The sequence below is a fragment of the Tachysurus vachellii genome, chromosome 16, assembly GCF_030014155.1.
Source record: "Tachysurus vachellii isolate PV-2020 chromosome 16, HZAU_Pvac_v1, whole genome shotgun sequence".
In the NCBI taxonomy this organism is placed as follows: domain Eukaryota; kingdom Metazoa; phylum Chordata; class Actinopteri; order Siluriformes; family Bagridae; genus Tachysurus; species Tachysurus vachellii.
The window spans coordinates 3,240,220-3,264,169 of record NC_083475.1 but is presented as its reverse complement, the minus strand read 5'-3'; the positions used below and the strand labels follow the sequence as shown (position 1 = coordinate 3,264,169).

The 23,950-nt window shown below is 40.8% G+C and overlaps 1 protein-coding gene across 1 annotated transcript in view; it reads right to left on the bottom strand.

The window, feature by feature from the left end:
- Positions 1-8,964: 8,964 nt before the first annotated feature.
- Positions 8,965-23,950, bottom strand: part of LOC132858832 (NLR family CARD domain-containing protein 3-like) — a 29,124-nt gene continuing 14,138 nt past the window's right edge. Inside the window, exons 7-12 of the mRNA XM_060889342.1 lie at positions 21,853-22,047; positions 20,746-20,919; positions 18,872-19,045; positions 16,355-16,528; positions 10,625-10,798; positions 8,965-9,987 (exon numbers count right to left, since the gene is read on the bottom strand). Of these exons, the coding sequence (XP_060745325.1) occupies positions 9,981-9,987; positions 10,625-10,798; positions 16,355-16,528; positions 18,872-19,045; positions 20,746-20,919; positions 21,853-22,047 (898 nt within the window). The 3' untranslated portion in view covers positions 8,965-9,980. The remainder of the gene's footprint in view (positions 9,988-10,624; positions 10,799-16,354; positions 16,529-18,871; positions 19,046-20,745; positions 20,920-21,852; positions 22,048-23,950) is intronic.

Genomic DNA, 23,950 nt, shown 5'->3' with positions numbered 1-23,950 from the left:
ACCTGTGTCAACAACAAACAGACAACCACTACAAAAGGGAGTTTCCTCATTCAAAGCACCCCCTTGCCTCCCTATCGAACAGTAACATCAGACTAAAAAGCAAGGACCACAGAACTTGTTTTCATCATGTCTTCCATTACCAGGAGACACATACAAGTTGAACACAATGTCTGCTGCACAAACTGAACTGGCATATGTTTTTTTAAAGTCCAAAGATGCTGAAAGATGCACAATCCCAAGCTGGACAGGTTTCCATACATTGCTTCAAGGTGATGGCACTCTGCAAAAGTCATTGAGGCTTCACCAACAGAGATGTCAACAGTAAACACAATTCTGAAGCGAAGTGTCCAAATTGCTGATCAGTTAGAATTGGACCATATAGTGTTAGTTTTTGACCAAGCTATATATGCCAAAGCTCAGCAGATCCGCTGGAAAGACAATGACTTTACTCAGCGTATAGTGATTAGACTAGGTGAATTTCACACATGCATGTCCTACCTGAGCATTCTAGGAAAACGGTTTGGAGATGCAGGACTGCAAGACATTGGGTCTGAAGTTGTTGCCCCAGTATCCATCAGTGGAGTGATCAGTGGTCATCACTACAACCGCAGCATGAGGGCACACAAGCTTCTATATGAGAGTCTGCAACGCATTAGAGTTCTCACCTTCTTAGACTCTTTGCCACCAGAGGAGAGAAAGAAGTGTATGGATGTCATTCATGAGATCAAATGTGCATTCCAGGACAGAACCATGGATGTTATGTGCGCAAATGTGTTCAAAATATGTAGAGTTTGTAAAAAGAAAAAGTACAGAAAACCCAACGTTTGCCTTCTGGAGTTCATACATTGACATGGTACAGATAATCCTTTTGTTTGTGAGAGCAACACGAGAATCAGACTGGCAGCTTCACCTGTCAACAGTGTGCTTGATGATGCCATGGTTTTTGCTTATGATCGTGTAAATTATGCTAGTTATTTACCTTCATACTGGCTGGAAATGGTCAGTTTGCCTCTCACACATCCTTCTTGTCACAGTGAGCTTAGTGTTAAAGGCCAGTGGACTGTCCAACATCAAAGTGTCCATGGATTTGCTTCAATTGCTTGTGACCAGGCCATTGAACAAACATGCAACAGAGATTCCAAGTCAAAGGGTGGTTGGACAGGGATAACACAGAATCGAGCTGCTGTATATCGCTGGATATTGTCTCAACATGAAAGGGCTGCCATAGCAAGACAATGTGAGGCAATGGCAGGTAAAACTCCCGATATAAGGAAACGTAAAGACCTTGACAGCACAGGAATTCATGCTGATAAAAAGGCTGTGAACAGAATAATTTCCACCCTAGATTGCATGCTGAATCCATTTGAGACACAAGAAGATGGCATTGTGTGTCTTAGCTCTGGGACAGTCGCAGCTGAAGAAATCATGTGGGATTTGCTCACAGCTCCGGAAAGGGGGGAAAATGCTGTCAGAGAGTTTATGGACCAAAGACTGATATCACAATCAGTTGATGTATTTGCTCCCTAGATTTACCATGTAGGTTGTATCTTTTCACAGGGGTTGGCAACAAAACGAGGATCATTGATTTGGCTAAGGTGTCATCAGCTCTTTGCACTTTGGCACTTATTGGGATCCATACCTTTTCAGGTTGTGACTCTACAAGTGCCTTTTATGGCAAAGGCAAAAGAAAGGCATTTTCTGTTGCTTGTGAGAAAGAGGAATACCTAAATGCATTTACAAATCTGGGTAAAAGTTTTAACCTGGACCAGTCTACCTTTGACATACTTTGCAAATATGTGTGCCACCTCTATGGCCAGTCATCTGCCGAAAATGTGAATGATGCAAGGTACAAAGCATTCTGCATGGCATCATCGGCTTTGCCAGAACTATCCATGCCCCTGACAAGTGATGCCCTGCACCAACACTGCAAAAGGGCAAATTACCAAGCAGCCATAATGAGACATTCTCTGAAAGGTATAATGTGTGCCCCTTCACCCATTGGCAATGGATGGCACCTTGAGGATGTGGAGTTAACAGTGACCTGGATGACTAGAAATCCTGCACCTGAAAGTGTTTTGCAGGTAGTCCACTGCAGTTGCAAACAAGGCAAATGTGAGACTGGAAGATGCTCCTGTGTGTCTGCAAGATTTTCTTGTACTGATTTTTGTCGGTGCAAAAATTGTGCAAATGTTTCAAAGGAAACGGAGGAAAGAGCTACATGGGATGATGGCTTTGATGATGATACTTATGAGTAAAGATGTGCTGTGCATTATTTTAAGCTTATTTTTAGTTGTAATGAATCTGTTGTGGAATTGTTCATTTTTTGCATTATTTGTAATTAAAGGGGGGGTCGCATTTTGAGTGATTTCAGAAAACAAAGTGTGCTGCTTGTTTATGTTTCTCTGATTGCACAGTGCCTACTGAAAATTGTAATGCATAATACATCACAGTTTTGCTAAAATTACTATGTGTATGTTTAATTTTGATTGGTGCCAATCCATGAAATTAAAGCATATTTCCTACAAATTTGCCATATTCTATGGTCTACATTCACACTTGAGTGTTTACTGCACCAATACCTTTCTCAAATGTTTAGGTACATGTATAAAGGTCAATTTGAGAGAGATTTTATGTTGCTAAAATGAAAATAAAGTTATAAGCAAAGCCAGCAGCATTTATGGATCGTGGCAAAAAACTGCAGCATTTTTTGTGGAGAACTTTTAACATAAAGTCCAAAAGGGTGTTGTCTATGCAAAAATGCATTTAAAAAGTAGTGCCCAGACGTGGGAACGAAAATCACTTTCTAGCCACTTTTTCCTAGTTCACCTTATGGCCTAGAAGTGCAGTTTCTTGTCTCACCTTACTGTTCAAGTGGTTGGGATTTACAAAGTAATTAATAAGTAAGTAGACCAAAATAGTAAGTAGACCAATACTTTCTAGAGATAATAATTATTACATTAATCTAATTAGACTTGTTGAAGATGTAATTTGTAGTTAGTAATTAAGAACTATTTTAGAGTAAATTCCCGACTTATAGCGTATCAGCGTCAGTTCAGGCAGGCCACATAGTCAAGCTCGGCTATCAGCTGATGTCAATTTGCTAACCCCGCCCATCAGCTGATCTGATTCCTAAGCGCGCTATTGGTCCCTTTCAAACAGGGCGCCCTATTTAAATGCTTTTTTCAGTCTGTCTGCTTGGCTGTTTCCTCCGCATTGCTGCTGTGGCGATTTAAACTCGGCAGCTAATTAGAGTTTAAACCGCAAGCTATCTCCTTTTGTGTTTGCGATATGGAACTATAAGAGGTTGTGATTACTATTAGTATACTCGAGCCGAAGGGGAGGTTTGAAGGCGCTTTGGACTTACGGTAAATCGATACAGTGCGCATGTTTGTGTATAATGGTGTGGTTGTTGAGCAGGAAGCGACCTTAGGGCTGGCGTGTTGTGCAGTCTGTTATGCTATGCTACCTTAGGCTATGCTTCGCTATGCTATGTATGTTATGCTATGCTTGGTTATATTGTATGTTGCGCTATGTTATAAGATAAGGTTATGCTATGCTTTTGCATTGCTCGTCATGATGGGTTATGCCATGCTTGCTATACTAGGCTAGATTACCTCATGCTAGGTAATGCATGCCTTGATATGCCTTGCTAAGCCAGCTCGTTATGGTATGCTAGGTTATGCTATGTTATGTTATGCTAGCTGGGCTTACCTTGCTAGGCTATGTTACGTTATGCTAGGCCAGGTTAGGTTACGTTATGCCATGCCCTGATAGGCTATGTTGCGTTACGTTATGCCATGCCTCGCCAGGCTGTTAGGTTACGTTATGCTATGTCCTGCTCAGCTATGTTAGGTTACCTTATGCCATGCCTCGCCAGGTTGTTAGGTTATCGGGTTACTTTGTGCTGTGCCTTGCTGGACTGTGCTGGGTTACGTTGTGCTATGCCTTGCTAGGCTATGTTGTGTTACGTTATGTTGTGCTGTGCCTTGCTGGGCTGTGTTGTGTTGCGTTGCGCTGTGTTTATGTATCATTGGCTATTGTGATGCGTGGTGCTGTGCCTCGCTGGGCTGTAGTGATATTTATGCGGTGCCTTGCTAAGCATGATTTTGCGTTGTGCTGTGCCCTGCTGGGCTGTTTTGCTTTACACTATGCGATGCCTTGCTGGGCTGTGTCGGGTTGCGTTGTGCTGGGCCGTGTTGTGTTGCGTTACGCTGGGTTATGCCATGCCTTGCTGGGCGTTATGTTGCGTTGTGTTAGGACTCTCTGGGCTGTTATGATGCGTTATGCCATGCCTTGCTAGGCGTTGTTACGTTATGCGATGCCTCGCTAGGCTATGTTATGCTTTGCCCTGCTAGGTGGTTATGCCATGCCTTGCTTGCCGTTATGATGCGTTATGTTGGGACTCGCTAGGCTGTTGTGATATGTTATGCAGGAAATGTTTACTGACAAATGGTCTAACTTCTTAACTTGAAAATGGTTAAATGCTAGCCAGCAATGACATGAAAAGCTTGATTAAATTTCTCTCCTCCTTGTAGAAGCTCTGCAGCAGTGTCCAGCGAACGATAGTGACCTGGTGGATTGATGATGGCTACTGGCTCTGCTTGTATTTTGTTCTTTTAAAAAAAAAAAAAAAGTTCCAAAGCTGGGAAAGGCACTGTGAAGCATCCTAACCACTGCTTCTTCAATTATTTAATAGCTGGACTTATCCAAGGTTTTCACAGGAGTCTTGGTTGCCTACTCATTAGTTTGCCTATAATAATTTGCTTTCTGCTGTTAAAGAACCTGAAATTTGTCGATTCTTTGTTGGGAAAGGAAGGTAAAACTGGATTTCTTGTTGGGCCTTTTGGAAGTCTCCTTTCTCGGGTTGTTGGATGGATCCTAGGGGGATGGCTACTCAGGGGATATTCAGGGAGGAGGTGCTTGGTTTCTCGTGTTCTGTTTGTGATGCTGCTAGCTCTGCTGCTGCTGCTAGCTCTGCTGCTCCTCTGCTGCTGTCCCTAAAGGTAGCTGAACCAGGAGTGGACTTTTTTTTTTTTTTTTTTTTTTTAAAAAAAGGTTCTGGTTGGTCCTTGAAAAATTGGGATGGCATGATCATGATGTTCTGGAGTCTTCTGCAGCCTTGAATTGTATACAGACGCTGCACCTTCTGTTGGTTTTGGGGGGTTTTTTAATATTCAGTGGTTGTTAGTAATTGGCAAAGGAACTGCTTTCCGTGCCTGATAATAACATGTTCTCTGCTCTGTTGGTGTTTTACTAATATGTTTGGCTAGTGAAATGCTCGCTTTAATCCTCTGCTGGCTCTTCAGTTAGCAGGAAGAGCCAGGGAGGATTGCCTGGTATGGTCTGTTTGGGGCGGGATTTTGTCTTGCTGCTTTCCCAGTTAAATGGGAGATTGTCCCCCCACGAAGCTGCTGCTGTTCCCTGACTAGCTTTCATGGAGCTCATGAAAAGGATGGGGAATTCAGAACAGAGCCATACTGCCAAATGTAAATTTTATAAGCTTGCAAATAAAAAATTTAAATGTCAACGAATTGTCTTATTTTGACTCAAGTGGTCCTGACTGAACTACAATTCTCAAAGAAACGTAAGGCAACGCAATGCATCTGCTCGAATGTAAGAGCACTGAAGCGATGGCTGATGTTTCTGATGTAAGGATGGATGAGATTATGGATCTTATTGACTGTAAAGAAAAACGGTACCGCTCAAATAAAAATGCAAAGGGATGTGACACAAATCCACTCTTGGCTCAAAAGAATTAATACGGACTCTTCATCAACAGGATCGTCCATATAAGGACACGCCATTTCATTCATTTTACATTTACGGCATTTAGCAGACCCCCTTACCCAGAGTGACTCATTTTGTTTCAATTTGAGCAATTGTGTACATCGCTCCCGACCAGGTTAGGTTCACAGAGTAAGTTACTATGGTAACCGACTCTGAGTATAAGTTACCTCTCTTTCAGAAACGGGCTTAACTTAACCTGCTTTCTCAGGTTTAACATACCTCCCTTTCTGAAACTGAAAACCCAGAGTTTCCCTCATTTCAGGTTTAACATACTCAGAGTTTTCACTTAACCTCCTTTCTGAAACAGGCCCCTGGTGTATTTGATTTTAAGTCAACAAATAAATAACCGTACGGTCTGGTGGTAGCGTCTTAAACATTCTAAAAAGTATTTGCTGTTACCCGGATATATTTGCCAAGCTAGCACACTGATCTGTAATTTATCTCTAGGGTTTTTCAAATTGATTGTTCTACTAGACTTGCCTTGAAAAAACAAATTCTGAACCAGATATATGACGCTCAGATTTCTGTGATGTGTGTATTTAGTAAAAGCTTTTTCCACCTCCTCGTTTTTACTCGCAGATTCCATCAAGTCATCTATTACCACCAAGTTTGTTTTACTGGGGGGAAACATTTCATCATCACACAAAGAATCAGGGATTCCATGAATATAATTTATGTTTATTTTGGTCATCAATTCATTGTACAAAGGCTGCCAACATGAATAAATCCACACAATATTTTCAGGAACTTTGGACAATAACTCTTTATAATTTTCCAGCAGCATTTCGATAAAATAAGATTTCCCACTATTACTAGGCCCGCATACAATACATGAAAAGGGCAGTTGCAGCCTCGTGTTGAAAGAAGTCACATTCATATTTTCCTTGACAAGTGTTCACAACTGTATGATGACAACAATCAAATGAACAACATACATTCATACATACATATATACACAAAAAATACAACAGTATAGGTGTCAATACCCGTAAGGGAGAGTTGTGAAATCAGGAAATAAAACACGTTTATCGTACACAACCCTGAACCTTTTTACTTGTGTCTGGTTTCTCAAATGAAACCCCTTTTTATCTCGAGTGATTTGTTTGTGCGATGTTATAAGTTGACTGGGTTTATCGGGGTATTTCACTCGATCGATCACCAGATATGTCAAAGATTTTAAATTGATAACTTTGGAATTGGTATAATTTTGAGTAATACCCTTAGCCTTCATAGTTGTTTTTCCTTTTTTAGTTTTGTAACCATAGGTTTTAGGGCCCGTGCTTACGAACTCTACTATTTGATCACCATCGTCTAGCTCGCTGGTAAGACCCCCAAATAATCGCTCAAAAGCGGCATCCAATCCCCTTCCTGCTCTGTCTGTTTTATGTAGCACCATGATCCTGGAGAATCGTTGTCTCATTTCACTGTGTACTGTAACAGCTATAAATATGGCTAAAATAAAAGCTTCTTGACTTAACTTGAATTGACATAATAGCTTTTTTTATCAAGCTATCCTATTTACCCACCAGCATACAACCGATTTTTTCCCCTATGGTTTTGCACATGACTGGATGCATGACTGCGAAGGAGCAGTGCTTGTGGAGGATAAACTGAAATTAGCTGTATCTCCTGATGTGCTAGCAACAGAGACACAGGCAGCACTAGTTCTGCTTTATAAGCTTAAAAACAAGACATTGCACAATACATCAAGTTGTAACAACAGTTGAATAAATGTAATAACATATTAATGTTGGTTAAATTATGAGTATTTGTTAGCTGCTGCACAGTAAACTAATTAAAAATAATTCTATTAATAATAATTCCACTACTGCCTAAAACAGATGAGATGGAAAAAAAAAAGATTGATACACAACAGAAAGAAGGCGTTTGTGCTCATATTCATTCATTCCCAGGTGAGTGTCCTCATAAAGGTGCAGTCTAAAATGACTGAGATTAAACAAACCCAGTTTGGGTCAATTCTGAAATCCGTGTTTAGAATAGTTTTTCTAAAGAATATTCTACAGAATTATCTATACATGATATTCATTTTACACAACAAAAATAGACACTGTATTTATGTACTTTATTCCCTCTAAATGTATGGTGTATTTATACAAGGCATTTTAACCCTTTTTTTCCTCGGGTCTATCTGACCCTGCTGGAAGATTAAATGAAAGTTTAATGTGTCATAACTTGGATTTTTTTCCACGTATTTGCCTGAAATTTACCAGGTTTGTTCCAAATTATGAACTTTGAAAAACTGAAAATTAATCTTGTCTATTTTTGTTGAACTATGTGTTCGGACCACTATATACTTTGCGTTTTGGATCCTCCCAGGTTAGTTGGACCCGGCCAAATTTAGTGGGGCAGTAGGTCACACTTTTGCCCTTTTCAGCGCAATGAACATACATACAGACACAAAAATGCACACATAAAATGTCCTCTAACACACGCACCCAAAACACACACTCACACACCACACACACACCACACACACACAAACACACACACAAATTGGGCATTGCATTTCATTAGGCCTCCGGAAAAAAAAAGCAAACACTTGTTATATGCATTTGTCCAGCTGGGGGCAAAATCTGATCTACCAACAAGCTTCACACACGCGAACACACACACACACACACACACATTCAAACACTGTTCAAAGCATTGGGCATTGCATTTCAGTTGGCCTCTAGACAAAACAAAGGCTACACATTTGTAAACATTTCACACACACACACACACATTCATATTTCTATAAAGAAGTTCAAAAATAAAATACGTGTTTTGCAAATCATATTTGTATCCCCTGTCTTATTTATAAATTTAGTTGCATCAGTCAGCTTTGGCCTGGAGATATGCTGAGTAATGTTTGACATTTATCAGTCAGTGGTTATTCAAAATAATATTTAATAATTTCTGCTTATTGTACTCAAAAACAAGGCATAATTTCATAAGGTTTATCGTTCATAAATTAAGTATAATAAAAAAACATAAGGAGTGTAAAAAGTTTTATTCACAAAATTATGCCATGTTTTTGAGTGGTGGGTGTGTGTGTGTGTGTGTGTGTGTGTAGCCTGTTCTCGGTTGATTAGATGACATCTGGTATGCAAAATAGATATTACACACAGAATGGTGATTATTGTAGAATTTTTGATTTATAAGCATTCAAGTCAATTTGGCCTGGAAAAAAACAGGTTTTATTATTTGCTGACATTAAAAATGGTCAAAATGGTTTCAAAACAATCTCCTGCCTTTGAAATATATCAGCCTGTATAATAATTCCATGTTTTTTTACTAATAAAAACATATATACATTTTTGTATATAAATAAGGTTTATTAAACCAAATATAATTTTTTTGCAAAATATATGTTAATATGTTGGAAACAAGTTAGACTAAAAAGGTGAAAAAAAGGCTATCATATATACTTCATTTTTTATAAGCAGTCAAAACAGACAAGGTCAAGTTGACTACTCGATCCTACTGTAATTCCCATAGGAGGAAAATACAAGGGTTAAGTACCTTTATACAATATAATTTTAGTTACAGTAAGTATCCAGTAAAATAGCTATAAGTATACATGTGTAAAAAGTATAAATCATGTTACAATAATAAACAAATAAATCACACAAACAGTAAAATCACAAACCATCAAAACTACATTATACAACAGTTAGTGGAGGAATATTAATTTGATTTGATTAGAAGAGTTCTGATATTTAGTATAACATCACTGGAACATTAATTACCCAAAGGACAAAGTGATAAATGTGACTTGTAGTGAGTCTCCTATGGGCTTCATCAGATAAACTCCTCAGATAAACTCCAATCCTATCATGTGAGAAATCCACCAATGTCCTGAAACTGTTCCTGTCCATTTTATTTTCTCTTCCACTGACTGGGTTCAGCTCAAGTTCATGTGGGTTTTCACCTGCTGTTCCAAATAATCCCTCAGGTTTTTATGGGATTGACGTCCAGGGAATTTTATCCAGGGATCAGAGGTCATCATAAACTCAGTGTAGAATTGTGTTTAGTCTGATTCACTGTACACGATGAACACACACTTCTCACGTCTCTTGAGTCTGTTTAATGTGTTAGAACTAAATGAGTGATGTGTTAATAAACATGTTCTCTATTCTCCATCATGGCAATGCAGGAACACTGGAGTCTTCATCACACACAGATATTCATTAGAGCCTGAAGAAAGAAAAACATGAATTAATCAGCACAAAGTGGACTGTGGTACTTCATGATCAACAGCATGTAATCATCTCTGCTCCAACAGAAACATTATCATCTCCTGTTTATAATGAATCATTCAACATTTCTTCATTCTTACTAACATCTGTGTTCTAACATTTAACTAGAACAAATGAGAACTTCCACAAGTTCCAACAGGATAATGAGCAGATCTTTACCCATCACATCACTGCTCTTATTCAATCACAGGAGCTTTTTTTAAATAACAAACACTACTGTGTCATTTAGATGTTGTTCTACATTTATATTTAAGTGCAGACTTTAAGAACAAACTGAGGTGAATTTTACAGGAATTACAGAAGACACAATGTTTATTAACAATCAGTCACATGAACTCATTTGTGACTTTTTGTAGACTGTCTGAATCCCTGTTTTATGCCTTCACATGAATTTTACATCAACACACTTTACTGAACACAAAACAGCATTAAAGAGAATCGTTATAAAAATACTGATTAAACAGAATATAGAAATTTTCAAACCTGATAATCTGAAAGTTATTGAAGATAAATGTAATGTGTATCAATGTGTAATGATAATGAGGTTAAACTTTTATTAAAAGGTCATTACTCACCTGAGGGTCTGTAGTTTGTAATGTTCATCATGCTCAAGATCAGAGAGAATCTTCACTCCTGAGTCTCCTAGAATATTATAGGACAGATCCAGTTCTCTCAGGTGTGAGGGGTTTGATCTTAGAGCTAAAGTCAGAGCAGCACAGCCTTCATCTGAGACACCACACTTATACAACCTGTATAGAGACACAATGACACACTCTTCACTAGTTGTACACAGGGACGTTTCTAGAGTTTAATCACTTTGATCCAGGCCCACAAGAATTTTACAGAAACCTGAAAACACAGATTTATTTATTTATTTTTTTGGCAAAAACACCAACAAAACATCTGTTTATTTATTTATTTGTTCGTTTGTTTGTTTTTCATCATATAATGTAAGAAACATGAATGTAACTTTGTGCTGCAGATCGTTTTATTATTTCAGTTTTACATTTTTTCACTGTAAAGATCTTTGCTACAATTACACATTTAAACCTTTTTAGCTAAACAACCTTAAATCCACAACTAGTATTTTTGTAAGAAAACTAACTAACTAGTCATCTAAATGAATAAATCACTTCAAAAAGCTTTCACTGATGACTAAATCACATCCAGTTTTAGAAGATTTTAGAAATAAGAAGAGAAAAGAAAACCTTCTTTTTAACAGTTAACAATTTAACATTATTGATCAAATAATGCTCCAGCTGTGACAGAGCCCCCCCGCGAGCGGCTCCTGACGTGAGGATGCGTGCGGCACCGGGGTCTACCCCAGGGTCGAGGGGCCGGCCTGTCCGGGTGCCGTTGTTGGAAATCGGCGGTGAGCGAGGGGTCCAGGATGTCCCCCGCCTCGACCCAGGAGCGCTCCTCCGGACCATACCCCTCCCAGTCGACTAAATATTCGAGAACGCCGCCCCGGCATCTGGAGTCCAATAAATCACGAACCTGTTAAGCCTACTCGCCGTCGGCCAGTAGTGGTGGCGGGTCTGATGGATCAGCAACCTTCTTGGTTCCCCCCAGGTCTGCTAGCAGGCTTCAGCAGCGAGACGTGGAAGGTGGGCAAGATGCGGTAGGTGGGAGGTAAAGCCAAGCGGTAAGACACTGGGTTTATATATGTCTGACAATCTTGAAAGGACCCATGTACTTAGGGCTGAGCTTCCGGCAGGGCAGGCGGAGACGGATATCACGGGTGGAGAGCCAGACCCACTGACTGGGTTGATAGTCGGGATGCGGACGGCGATGCTTGTCGGCCTGGGTCTTTTATCTCCCGATGGCCCTCTGTAGCTGGCGGTGCACCGCGCTCCACGTCTCCTCGCTCCGGCGAAATCACTCGTCCACGGCCGGTAGGTCAGATGGCTCGCCAGACCACGGGAACGGGAGGTTGGTAACCCAGTATGCACTGGAATGGCGTGAGGCCTGTAGCGGGTTTGATGAGCGAGTTTTGCACGTATTCCACCCACATAATGTATTTAATCTAGTCGGACTGATTGTTATGGCAGTATGAGCAGAGGATGCGGGTGATTTCCTGGTTCAGGTGCTCCGTCTGTCCGTTAGCCTGTGGGTGGTACCCTGAGGTGAGGCTGACATTGATGTTCAGCTGTTTGAGGAACGCCGACCAGACTCGTGATGTGAATTGGGAATCGGAAACTGTGTCTTCGGGCAAGCCGAAAAAGCGAAACACGCATTTGCAGAGGGCTTCGGCTGTCTCTAAAGCCGTGGGGAGCTTAGGTATCGGGATCAGGCGGCGGGCTTTCGAAAACTGGTCGATGACGGTGAGGATTACTGTACAGTTGTTGGACCTGGGCAGGTCTGTGATGAAGTCAATGGCGATGTGGGACCAGGGCTGCGTCAGCTGACAGTGATGGCCACCAGGACTGGTTTTGCGCAAGGTGGATAATTCCTGAGATGCCTGGATGGCCAGAGCTGGGAGTTGTATGTAGGAGGTCCAGGAGGGCGGTGCGTAGCTCCTCAGGCATGTATGTTTTCGTGGGAGGACAGTCTACTGGAGGAGGAGACTGCGCATTGGCCTGGGCGATTTCTGTCATAATGTCCCACTGGACCGGGGCCAGGATGCGGACCTCGGGGATGATGGGCTCTGCAGGTGCATCCTGGTCAGGTTCCCGGTGCATACGTGACAGTGCATCGGCTTTTGCGTTCTTGGTTCCTGGTCTGTAGGTCATGGTAAATTTGAAGCGCGTAAAGAACATGGCCCATCGTGCCTGGCGTGGGTTCATGCGTTTAGCAGAGCGTAGATATTCGAGATTTTTGTGATCGCTGAGAACGGTGAAAGGGTGCTGTGCGCCCTCTAGCCAGTGCCGCCACACCTCGAAAGACGCCTTCATGGCGAGTAGCTCTGTTGTAGTTGCGCTCCGTGGGTGACAGCTTTCGCGAGAAGTATGCACATGGAAACATTTTGTTCGCTGGGCCTTGGCGCTGGGACAGGACGGCTCCGATTCCCGTGCTGGAGGCATCCACCTCGACTATGAACGGTCGTGTCGGATCAGGATGATGAAGGATGGGCGCCGAGGTGAAACTTTCCTTCAGACATTGAAAGGCCATGACCGCTTCTGGTGACCACGAGAGACGGGCTGGTGCTTTCTTCATCATGGACATGAGAGGTGCCGCTATCGCGCTGAACCCGCGGATAAAAAAGGTAGAAGTTTGCGAACCCTAGGAAGCGCTGCAGCTCCTTTATAGTTTTTGGCTGCGGCCACTGTAGTACTGCCTGCACCTTCGAGTCGTCCATGGCGACCCCCTCTGCCGAAATGACGTAGCTCAGGAAGACCGGTCGACGTCTGGTGAAATTCGCACTTCTCCGACTTGGCGTAGAGTCGGTGCTGGATCAGGCGCTTCAATACGGCTCATACATGCTTGACGTGGTCCCCCATGGTTTTGGAGTAGATTAAGATGTTGTCAATGTACATGATTACCCAGCGGTCCAGCATGTTGCGGAACACGTCATTGACGAAGGACTGGAACCCTGCTGGGCTGTTAGAAAGTCCGAACGGCATGACCAAGTATTCGTAGTGGGCGGATTGGGTTGAAAAGGCGGTTTTCCATTCATCTCCCTCTCTGTTGCGGATGAGGTTATATGCGCTGCGTAAATCCAGCTTGGTGAAGTAGCGAGCCCTGCGGAGCTGCTCCAAGGCCAATCGCACGAGTGGGAGAGAATACCGAAACTTCACCGTGATTTCATTCAGCGCACGGTAGTCGATACACGGTCGGAGGCCTCCGTCTTTCTTTTTAACAAAAAAGAACCCAGAGGATGCTGGAGATACTGAGTGCCAAATGAACCCCTTCCTGAGCTCCTCCTTGATGTATTCGTTCATGGCTGCTGATTCTGGTTGTGACAGAGGAAAAATCCTCCCTCTGGGAGGTCGTGTGGCGACAGTTCGGTGGCTTTAGCCTTGCTGAATGCCTCCGCGAAGTCCAGGTATTCCGTTGGGAGGCCGGGCACATCGGTGGTGGAAGGTGCGGTGGCCGTGGTGTTGAGTTGGAGTGGCCCTTTTGCGGGCTGGAGGTGTTGGGTGCACTTCTTACCCCAGCTCGAAATCCACGTTTCCGACCAAGAGATGACTGGGTTGTGTAGCTTGAGCCACGGCAGGCCCAGGATGAGTGAGTGACGAGGAGAGTGGATGATGTGGAAGTGGATGGTTTCGTGGTGATGGGACCCCACCTGCAGCTGGAGGTCCCGAGTGACAAACTTGATGCTTTCCTCTCCGAGGGGCCGGCCATCTATCGCCTCCACTGCCAAGGGAGAAACACATTCGGTTACTGGCATATCGTTGGCCTTGGCCAACTCCCCCGACCTAAAGTTCCCCGCTGCGCCTGAGTTGAGGAGCGCCAGTTTAATCTTTTTCCCCCACCTCCAAGTACACATTAATTTGGGCACAGTTCAGTGATCGGGGAGTGAAAAGGTTCAGACTCAGAGCGTTCCGCTTGCTGGGCGGCCTGCTGGGACAGGCAGACAGCATGTTTCCGGGTTCTCCGCAGTATAGGCAGAGTCGGCTGCGGATGTGTCGTGCTCTCTCTTCGGGGGTGAGGTGTGTGTAGTCCAGCTGCATGGGCTCAGTGCTCTCGGGATGGAAGGCGCGTACGGGGGTCTGATGGGTTCTCATCAGGTTGTCGATCTGAATGGAGAACTCCATGAACTCGGACAGGCTTCTCCCCTCTCCCCGGCAGGCGAGCTCAGCTTACAGGTCCGGGTTCAAGCCCTTATGGTATAGCAGCCTGAGGGGTCTCTCCTCCCAGCCTGCCTCCGCGGCGAGGGTGTAGAATGCCCGCGCGTAGTTGGCAGTGTTGCGATTTCCCTGGGTTATGGCCAGCAGGCGCTCCTCTGTGCTTTCTCCAGTAGTGCAGTGATCAAAGACGGCGCGAAACTGAGCGAGGAAGTGCTCAAAGGTGGGAAACGCGGTACCGTCCTCTCTCCATACTGCGGTGGCCCACTCCAGCACCTTGCCGACAAATGCGATACGGCTGGCTTCGGTCGGGTAGAGAGTGGGCTGTTGCGCCACAAAGAGAGAGCACTGCATCAGGAAGCCTCTACACTTCCCGGGGTCTCTGTTACATTTACATTTACGGCATTTAACAGACACCCTTATCCAGAGTGACTTACAACTGAGCAACTGAGGGTTAAGGGCCTTGCTCAGGGGCCCAGCAGTGGCAGCTTGGTGGACATGGGGTTCGAACCCATGACCTTCCGATCAGTAGCCCAACACCTTAACCACTGAGCTACCACATCCCATTAAACTTCCCGTTAAACTTGTCCAGGAAGGCGAGCTGAGGACTGGCGACCGTGGGAGTGGTATATGCGGTGGGTGGAGGAGGTACTGCCGGCGGCGCAGGGCCAGACGCCCCGGTGGTCCCTTGCAGATTCTGTAGTGCTGCGGCAAGCTCTCCGGTGAGCGAGGTGAGCCGGGTCAGCTGCTGATGGTGGCTGGCGAGCTGCTGGGCTTGGGCGGCGAGTTCCGTCGCGAGCTGGAGGATGGCTGCTGGATCGCTCGGCGACAAAGTCTCCTGTAATGAGGCGTCGTAAGGCCGGTGATCCATTTGTAGCTTATTTTATTAATCGTAGACAAACGGGCATGGTCAGGGCAGGCAAACACAACAACGTAGAGCAGGCAGAAATCGTAAACGGGAAACAGGCAAAAAGGACAGGACAGGCAGCAAACAATCAAGAAACCAAAGACAGAAACAGAATCAAAACCAGAACAGAAAACAACCAAGGAAACGCTCAGACTGACTGCTAACGCAAATTGAGACTTCGCACCGGGGTCAAGTTCAAGTGCGCTTAAGTAGCGTGGGAAATAGGCTACAGCTGGTGGCGTAATTAGCCCCGGTGTGGGAATTGTGATAACTGCAGTCCGGGAGTGGCTAGTACTCCGGAGATGCTTCTCTGTGTTGGTGCACAGGAAGCGAGGCAGGTATTGTAGCCGTGACAGTCATACTGTGTATGGTTGTGTATGTGAGAAATAAAATATACATGTAAATGTTTTCTGAATCTTTTCTCTGATTCACATCACAACAAAATCTCTGTTTTAATCCGAGTTCACATGAACAGATCTTTCTTGAGAAGATCAGACTGTCAGTAATCAGACCTAAAACAGGGTCAGACTCTAATTAGTTTTTGGAGAAGTTGTTAGTTCATTTGGTGTATTTTTTAAACCCAGACTGTGAAAGTGTAAATGGTTTATTACGACCTGGATGAAGATTAGACCATTATTTAATATTAATGTTTTAATATATGATCTTACCCCAGTATCTCCAGTTTACAGTGAGGATTCTCCAGTACAGCAGAGAGATTCTTCACTCCAGAGTCTCCTAGTTTATTATCAGACAGATCCAGTTCTCTCAGGTGTGAGGGGTTTGATCTCAGAGCTGAAGTCAGAGCAGCACAGCCTTCATCTGAGACACCACACTTACGCAACCTGTATAGAGACACAATGACACACTCTTCACTGGTTGTACAAAGGGACATTTCTAGTGTTTAATCACTTTGGTCACAGGCCCACAAGAATTTTACAGAAACCTGCAAACATAGATTTATTTATTTATTTATTTATTTATTCGGCAAAAATACCAACAAAGCCTTTATTTATTTATTTATTTATTTATTTATTTATTCATTCATTTATTCATTTGTGTGTTTTTCATCATATCATGTAAGAAACATTACACTTTGTGCTACAGATCATTTTAAATGCCACAAATCTGTGGCAAATAAATCAGATCTGTAAAACAGGAAGTCCTCATTCATTTAAATCCACATTCACATACTACTCATTAACCCAGTGATGTGTTAGTCTGATAGTTACATCTCCTCAGTCCTCAGATACAATGTGGGATTATTAATTATCATCTGACTGCAAGTCGAGATTTCTACAGAGAAAAGTGAAAAAAGGGGCACAGTGAGGGGGTGGGGTACAATGAGCGGGCGGGGCACAGTGATTAGATTAGATTAGATTCAACTTTATTGTCATTACACATGTACAAATACAAGGAAACGAAATGCAGTTTAGGTCTAACCAGAGTGCAATAGTAGCAAGTGCAGGATAAACAGTTTGTACAAGATTTAAATAAGTTAAATGGTAATATGGAGTGATTTACAGTTGTGTGCATACTATGAACAAATATACAGATCTACATAAGATATGTGCTGTAACAAAATATATGGTTAATATTATAAACAGTAATTTACAGATTGTATGTTCTATGAATATAATATGCAAATGAATATATATGTACTATAAATATAATGTACAGATGAATATATATATATATATATATATATATATATACGGTAAAGGGCAGAGAGCTCCAGTCCGACTGAGACGCCAGCAAGGTGGAGGTGGAGTACTGGTTTGGGCTGGTATCATCAAAGATGAGCTTGTGGGGCCTTTTCGGGTTGAGGATGGGGTCAAGCTCAACTCCCAGTCCTACTGCCAGTTTCTGGAAGACACCTTCTTCAAGCAGTGGTACAGGAAGAAGTCTGCATCCTTCAAGAAAAACATGATTTTCATGCAGGACAATGCTCCATCACACGCGTCCAAGTACTCCACAGCGTGGCTGGCAAGAAAGGGTCTAAAAGAAGAAAAACTAATGACATGGCCTCCTTGTTCACCTGATCTGAACCCCATAGAGAACCTGTGGTCCATCATCAAATGTGAGATTTACAAGGAGGGAAAACAGTACACCTCTCTGAAGAGTGTCTGGGAGGCTGTGGTTGCTGCTGCACGCAATGTTGACGGTGAACAGATCAAAACACTGACAGAATCCATGGATGGCAGGCTTTTGAGTGTATATATATATATATATATATATATATATTCATTCATTCATTCATCTTCTACCGCTTATCCGAACTACCTCGGGTCACGGGGAGCCTGTGCCTATCTCAGGCATCATTGGGCATCAAGGCAGGATACACCCTGGACGGAATGCCAACCCATCGCAGGGCACACACACACTCATTCACTCACGCAATCACACACTAGGGACAATTTTACAGAGATGCCAATCAACCTACCATGCATGTCTTTGGACCGGGGGAGGAAACTGGAGTACCCAGAGGAACGGGGAGAACATGCAAACTCCACACACGCAAGGTGGAGGCGGGAATCGAACCCCCAACAGTGGAGGTGTGAGGCGAACGTGCACCACTAAGCCACCATGCCCCTACACATAACATATTTCATATATTGCAGTATTTAACACATCTGAACTTTATTAACACAGTCACATTGTTCTGCCACTGAACCATATTCAGATTTATTTTTCTACTCGATTAAACTGATTCTTACATTTCTATTTGTTACAACTATTCTATTTTTATTCTGTTTTCTTTTTTTTATTATTTTATTTTATGTTTAAATCACAGACAGTTAAAACATTTCACTACATATTGTACTGTGTATGGTTGTGTATGTGAGAAATAAAATATAAATGTAAATGTTTTCTGTAACTTTTCTCTGCTTCACATCTCAACAAAATCTCTGTTTTAATCCGACTTCACATGAACAGATCTTTCTTGAGAAGATCAGACTGTCAGTAATCAGACCTAAAACAGGGTCAGACTCTAATTAGTTTTTGGAGAAGTTGTTAGTTCATTGGTGTAATTTTTAAACCCAGACTGTGAAAGTGTAAATGGTTTATTCAGTATTGACAAGAACAACTGTGACTGTGTTTTATTTATACAGAATGTGTTTATCTATTATTATGACCTGGATGAAGATTAGACCATGATTTATTATTAATAATCTAAATAATCTTACCTCAGTGTCTCCAGTTTACAGTGAGGATTCTCCAGTACAGCAGAGAGAATCTTCACTCCTGAGTCTACTAGTTTATTCCAGGACAGATTCAGTTCTCTCAGGTGTGAGGGGTTTGATCTCAGAGCTGAAGTCAGAGCAGCACAGCCTTCATCTGAGACACCACAACTACACAACCTGTAGAGAGACACAATGACACATTCTTCATCAACATATTTTTAAAACCATTAATAAAATATTGTCACATATATTCAATAAAAACTGAAACCTTTATAGTGAGAATGTTTCCTCACATCAAATAGACTATAACAAAATAAATGTTCATCTATTACACTGCAGAAAGACATGAAACAGTTTAACTCTGTAAACAATATGGACAGAAATGGATTTACACTTTAATCAGTTTACTTTTGTAGCAGAGATGTTTTAAATTATTTTAATATTTCCAACATCAAATTTCCATCTGATCACTAATTAAATCATCATCATCATCATCATCATCAGCTGATAAACAGGTTTGTGAACTTCAGAATATATAATCAGTACAAATCTGTTCTTAACTTGTTTAAAAGTGTTTCTATTACTAAAGTATACAACACACCAGACAAGACACAACCTTGTCTAACACCTCTATAAACTTTATAAGGAACCACATAAGTCACCATTAACTTTCAGTATACTTTCAACATCACTGTACAAAACCTTTATCACGGAAACAAAATCAGGACTAAAACTAAATGCTGTGAACACATTCATAAATAGTTGTGTTTGACTCGGTCAAAAGTCTTTTCTAGGTCTACTGACACTAGATCAAAATCTGGTTAAGACTCTTACTGATATCTAAATTATCCCAGATAACAGAAATATTATAAAAATTCATCTTCCTGGGACACAACCTGTCTGATCACGATGGATGACTTGTTCTAAGACTTCACTCAGTCTGTTGGCCAAAACCTTGGAGAGTAATTTATAATCTCTGAATAACAAACTCAGCAGTCTCCAGTTTTTAATATCATTTGGGTCAGGTGTAGGTTCCCCTTCAGAGAGGGCTTTTAGTACTGGGGGAATTTTGTTACTCTCTTGTGGTCCTCATTAAAGCTAGATCATGTTGTTAGACTTGTGTTTCTAACAAAAACCTTGACAACACAAATGTATAGTACAAATACTGACATGTATAGTGTAGGTTTAGTTCATTCACCTCTAAATCATTCTGTTTTCTACAGTGGAGTCTTATTACAATTTAATTTTATTCTAACAGTTAGAGTGTAAAACAGACCCACTTGTACACTGAACAGAATTTTACATGTTCTTATAGTATAATACAGAGAACTTCTTTATTTCTGTTCTGTTTATAACAAGTTTTACTGATTTGACTGTAAAAAAATAGTGAACATAATGTGAACATAATTGAAATAAAAAAGCTGATAGCTGACAGATAACTGACTCTTGATGATCATTTTAACCTTCATCATGCAGCCCTTCTGCCCCCTGATGGAGGGTAAATCCATCAATTCTAAATTCTGGAAGTGTGAGCTGACCAGAGACTCTTGTGTAATTTTAGTCTCCAAGTTCTATTTATTTCCATCATTTCCATGTCAGTGCTGCTTTTAAACCCTGCAGCTCACACAGTACATTTAGTTTGTGTCCCAGCTCCAGTTTGTGTGATTAGTTCCAATGTTTTAGTAAATTTCACAGTAATTTCAGACACATGGCAGTTACATCAGAGACTTTGAGAAATCATCAGTGTGCAGTGAAAAGAAACAATCTTCCTCCTCAGGACAATGATGAGGAACCTAAAACTTCTGCTTCAGTCTCACTATTAGAAAATGTGTCTTACTGAGGAGCAGGTCATGTGACTCTCAGAGAGATGATCTTACCTCAGTGTCTCCACTTTACAGTTAGGATTCTCCAGTACAGCAGAGAAACTCTTCACTCCTGAGTCTCCTAGTTTATAATCGGACATATCCAGTTCTCTCAGGTGTGAATGGTTTGATCTCAGAGCTGAAGTCAGAGCAGTACAGCCTTCATCTGAGATACCACAATTACACAACCTATAGAGAGACATAATGGACATTTTTTTTAATTACACATATAGTCCATGATAAATCATGAACGGAAATACAACTAACAAAATGGCTGAGATTTATTTTCAGTCTATGAGGAGATTCATTATAACTGTCTTATTATGATTTAGTTTGGTGATATTTAAAATAATTTTATTTAAGTGATTTTAACAGAATAGTGAATGAACCACCACCACATCATATATTATTAAATAAATTTATTCAGTTTTTTAATTGGAGTTTAAATGACTTTGTGTTGGTGTTGCCCCATGCCCTCCTAAACCAACTGCAGTTCTGTTCTTCAGCTCTCAGATGAGTCCAATCTCCACCCTGACACTGTTCTCCAGTTTTAACACAAACTGAAACACATTTCATCTTATTATATCCTCTGATTACAGTGTAGGAGTTTCAGGGGTTGAGACACAGTGTGGTGTCTGTTTCAGAGAAGATAAACTCTTTATTAAACTAGTCTGTTACAGTACATGACTACACACCACACAGAAATGTTACTGAGCAATGTCACTCAATGAAGCTTCTTAAAGCAGCAGCTCCTGGTGAGTGGCAACTGGGGTTTATTAATAATTCTAACATTATAACAGAGTTTATGTAGCTGGGCCAGGACTCCAAATGGGTGTGACCAGGACCCATATTGATATTAAATTTACTTGAGCTGCAAAGGTTTTGCTGGCATTAAAAATAATGACTCAGGATTTTTAGAATTTTTCTCTTATTTACTCATTTATTTATAACTTTACTGCATACAGTAAGTGATTCTGAAGAGAAATCATTATCACTTAATGACTAATCTATTTGTTCTGAATGTTGTAGTGTTACAGAACATTTCAGGTGAAAAACAACACTGTACTGTATATAACTGCTGCTTTTAGTGAGTTATTGTGACTCTCAGAGAGATGACCTTACCTCAGTGTCTCCACTTTACAGTGAGGATTCTCCAGTACAGCAGAGAGAATCTTCACTCCTGAGTCTCCTAGTTTATTCTCAGACAGAATCAGTTTTTTCACAGTCAGATGAAGTTCTCTCAGTTTGGAGGTTTCTGATCTGAGTGCTGAGTCCAGAGATGACCAACTTTTTACTCCAAGTGAATCACAGCTGATACTAAAGGAAATAAAATAAAACATAATGAACTCACACTAGTGCAAATGATCAAACACGTCCTCAAAGCTTTCACTGAACCTTCTCATTTTTATAAATACTGAAAGTACAAACACCAATTAGACAATATGGTAACAGTGACACTGCAGTCGACATCTACATGTTGATGTCATTAAAACGGTAAAGTCTGGATGTTCCAGTAGGAGCATAAACAAGCTCCAGTTAGTCCTGAACGTAGTACCTAGAGTCCTAACTAGAACCAGAAGATATGAACACATCACTCCTATCTTATCCAGTCTGCATTGGCCCCAGGATTTGTTTAGTCACGATTTTTATGAACAGTTTTTCCTAGGTAAAGGAGCAGATCTTACTTCAGTTAATCGTGCTTTCTGAAAGCACAGTTGAACTAGCCACACATATATTTTATGGGTGCAGCCTTTAGATACTTAGCGCTAATAGTGATGAAAACAGAACGCGAGCGTCCGTAAGCTCCTACTGCACAGAACAATAAATTACTACAAAATAATAGTTTTGTAATAAATGCGTGACAAAACAAATACAAATCAATCTATAATATTTAGAATAAGAATAAATCCTTAATGTTTTAATAATCATTTCATATTAAAAATGAGGTACATAAAGAAAAAGAAAAATGTATTTTTAAAATCCATTATAAAATATACTGTCCAAATTGTTAGTTGATAAACCATTATACATCATTTGTGCATGACCTAATGTATAGAGAAAATAAAGTACAACCAATTTTACTGTGGAATTTTTTTATAATCCCTCAAAATCACCATATCTTTTACAAATTTAAAAGTGTTAATTGATAAAACTCACTCAGATCACTCATAATGACCTACTCTATGCTCACAATAAAGATCAAATAATTCTGCTCTGGAATTCTGAAGTAATTTACATTCAAACTAGATATTTCTGTCTATTGTATTCAACCAGAATCCGAATTTGATCCATTATAAAATGAACATTTCGAGATGTTAGTTCTCGAAATGCTCGATGCTCACTACAAACATCTAAACAATTTTACTGTAGGTAAAAGTAATACTGAAGTAATAGCTCTTTAAACTCACTGTCTATGTTTCAATATAATTGTAATCTTGATTCATTTCCAAATTTGATTGATTTTTGTTTGGACAGTTTAATTGTTAGTTGATCAAAGTCAGATCATTTCATAATGGCCTATTCTATGGTCACTATAATGATCAAGCAATTTTATTGTGGAAATGTTTAATATTTGCTCTTTAAAATTTTGTCAGGCAGCAATTTTAATCCATGATAAAATAGATATTTCAAATTGGTAGTTGATCAAACTATACACACTTTATATTGAGATACGTCATGCTCACAGTAAAGACAAAATAATTATACTGTGGAAGTTATTTTCATTCAAAGTTACAATGTAATCCATTATATTACAGACATTAATTACATTTAAAATGTTATTTGTCACATACATAAAGATACACAGTATGACATGTGTAGTGTTCCTTATTTTAGTAAAGCAGAAGTATAAGGAAAAATAGCAAAATGGGTAGACCTACAGAACTACAAATTAAAAAAATTAAAATGTACATACAATTAAGATGTAGATACAGTAAAAAATAAATGAATTAAAAATAATTCTGTACAATGAGCGGTGAATGGGATGGAGTATGGATGAGTACAGTCCCTGACAAAAGTCTTGTCGCTTATCTATTTTGTAGAAACACCTGCTATTAACCTGACTTTTAATTAATCAATTGGTGTTAGAAATAGCTCATATGAAAAGCTAAAACCCTCCCAAATGATGTTTAATGCACTGAAATAAATTAGTTTCACTGAAAAACGATTTATCATTTAATCAAGACAGAAAGGTCAAATTTTGGCAAGACAAAAGTTTTGT